This window comes from Pterocles gutturalis, unplaced genomic scaffold, assembly GCF_000699245.1.
Source record: "Pterocles gutturalis isolate BGI_N339 unplaced genomic scaffold, ASM69924v1 scaffold3548, whole genome shotgun sequence".
NCBI lineage: Eukaryota > Metazoa > Chordata > Aves > Pterocliformes > Pteroclidae > Pterocles > Pterocles gutturalis.
The window spans coordinates 169,753-171,885 of NW_010117815.1; the positions used below are offsets into that span (position 1 = coordinate 169,753).

At 37.5% G+C, this 2,133-nt stretch overlaps 1 protein-coding gene across 1 annotated transcript in view; it reads left to right on the plus strand.

Moving 5' to 3' along the window:
* The window catches only part of CA10 (carbonic anhydrase X), a 174,333-nt gene that overhangs the window by 169,592 nt on the left and 2,608 nt on the right, over window positions 1–2,133 (plus strand). The window contains exon 7 of the mRNA XM_010075933.1: window positions 769–923. Coding sequence (XP_010074235.1) covers window positions 769–923 — 155 coding nt within the window. The remainder of the gene's footprint in view (window positions 1–768; window positions 924–2,133) is intronic.

A 2,133-nucleotide genomic window follows, 5' to 3' on the forward strand; every position in this document is an offset into this window, starting at 1 on the left:
AAAGAGTGCACATAGTATAGAAAAGGCTGAGGAACTCTGATGAAATTTGAAAGATATAACCGTATCTCATTATATGTTAGTACATGACCACAGGGTGAATTATGTGGCAGAGGGATACCTCATTAATTCCCAGGGAGACTTACAATAAAAGCAGGGACCCTAGACCCTGTGAGCCTTCCGGCATACTTCTTCCACCCCGATTTTAGCATTCTGAGTGAGTTTGCGCTGCATCCACCCCGACTGTGCACAGGAGAGGCCAGCAGGCTCCACTGAGCAGTTGTATTATCATGCGTTAACCTTCGCTTCCTCCTGTGGGAGAAGGGCAATTAAGTTTTAACACTTTTGGCCTTCTCAAGGCTTTGTTGAGCAAAAATTGTTAATCACTACACAGTATGGTAAGCTGACATTCTCCAAAGACTGCTGCATCTACATTAATAACTGCAACTTCAAGAAGCTTTTCGCTCCAGTTCTTAAACGTGATTCAGAGTTTCACCGGGAATGCTTGTGCAAACCTCACAGGAGGTGTCCATGGGCATCTAAGAGTAGAGCTCAGCCCCAGCATGAGTAGTGAATTCACATTACTTGTTCTTGTCCAAACTGCTGGAGAACTCAGATGCTGATCAACCAGAACGGTGTTCTGGAATAAGGATCGTATATAAAAAGGATGGGTTGTTTTGGGTTTTTTATTGTTTTTTTTCTTTTTTTTTTTTTTGTGAAGTTATTGTTTGATCTAAATTGTTTTCATTGTTTTCCTTCTTTATTCTCCAGATGATGCATATTTGCTACAGGGGCTTAATATTGAGGAACTTTATCCAGAAACGTCTAGTTTCATTACGTATGATGGGTCAATGACAATTCCACCCTGCTATGAAACAGCAAGCTGGATAATAATGAACAAACCTGTCTACATAACAAGGATGCAGGTAAAAATAAATTTTAAATTCCTCAGTCTAGTACAGGTACAAAAGAATATTTTAAACTTATGTACTTGTAGCTTTACATACAAAAATAGATCCAACCTTTTGGTGTAGGAATTTCTACCTGCAATTTATACAGTTTGCAAAAGTATTGAAAGGTTTTTCCTGGTATAGAATAAGATGACAGGATAGACATTGCAAGTATCTTCAGAAAAAATCAGATTGACAAATTGAAGCCCCGATTAGAAGCAGGATAAATTTTGCAAAAAAACCCACAATTTCCTAGTCAAAATTATGCTGTTGAGGAAACACACCAGTGGAAAAATCATAAAGATTACATTGCTGTACAATTCACAATCCAAGGCCTAACATCAGAAAACAATAAATTTGACAGCAATCGCAGTCTTCTCTAGAGCTTCCATCAGCGAGTTACCTACAGAGCATGAGCAGAGCTAAAAACTATTCTCTTGCGTACTCAGATCCCGAAGGAATACTTGAACTACCATCTGCCTGTCCCAAGCATGCAGCAGAAGCAATCTGGACTAAGAAATTAAATAAGGAATGACAAAAACAACCCTAAATATTACTTTGGGATTTAAAATCATATTAACATTGTAAATAAGATGACTTTTTAAAAGCCTAAGAGATGTTTTATCTTTCTGATGTTCCTTCTGTCCAATTTTGCCTAAATGGAGAGAAAGCACTTTGTTTCTTTTTTAAATGGGTAATTTGGGAGAACGACACAGCTGAGCACAAACATGCTGTACATTCTGAATTTTTCAGGCAGGCGACCTGAACTTTTGCTACAAGCAACATTTTTAGTTACAACCTAAACATACAAAACAAGGATTAGAAGATTTCTAGAGTCTGTGCTAGTACCTATAGGTTGTAATCTCATGATACTTATTCCTTGTCATGCCTTACTGGTTAGTTACATCCCCCATTATTAGTGCTGCAAATATATACTTACTAAATTACACTGTGTACTCAGAATGAAAAAGTAACACACAGCTCAAGTTTTCCCTAGAAGCTGTTAAAGATTTTCAGTATGTTAAAACCAGCTACTGGATTTCCCCATTTATGTATTAAATGCCACAACCAAACCTCTGAAATTGTATGCTGACATGAAAAATACTTTATTTTTATATTTTTAAACCAAAATATTTTGAAGGTTTACAATTTACAAATTGCAGCTTCCCCCCCCCCCCCCCCCGCC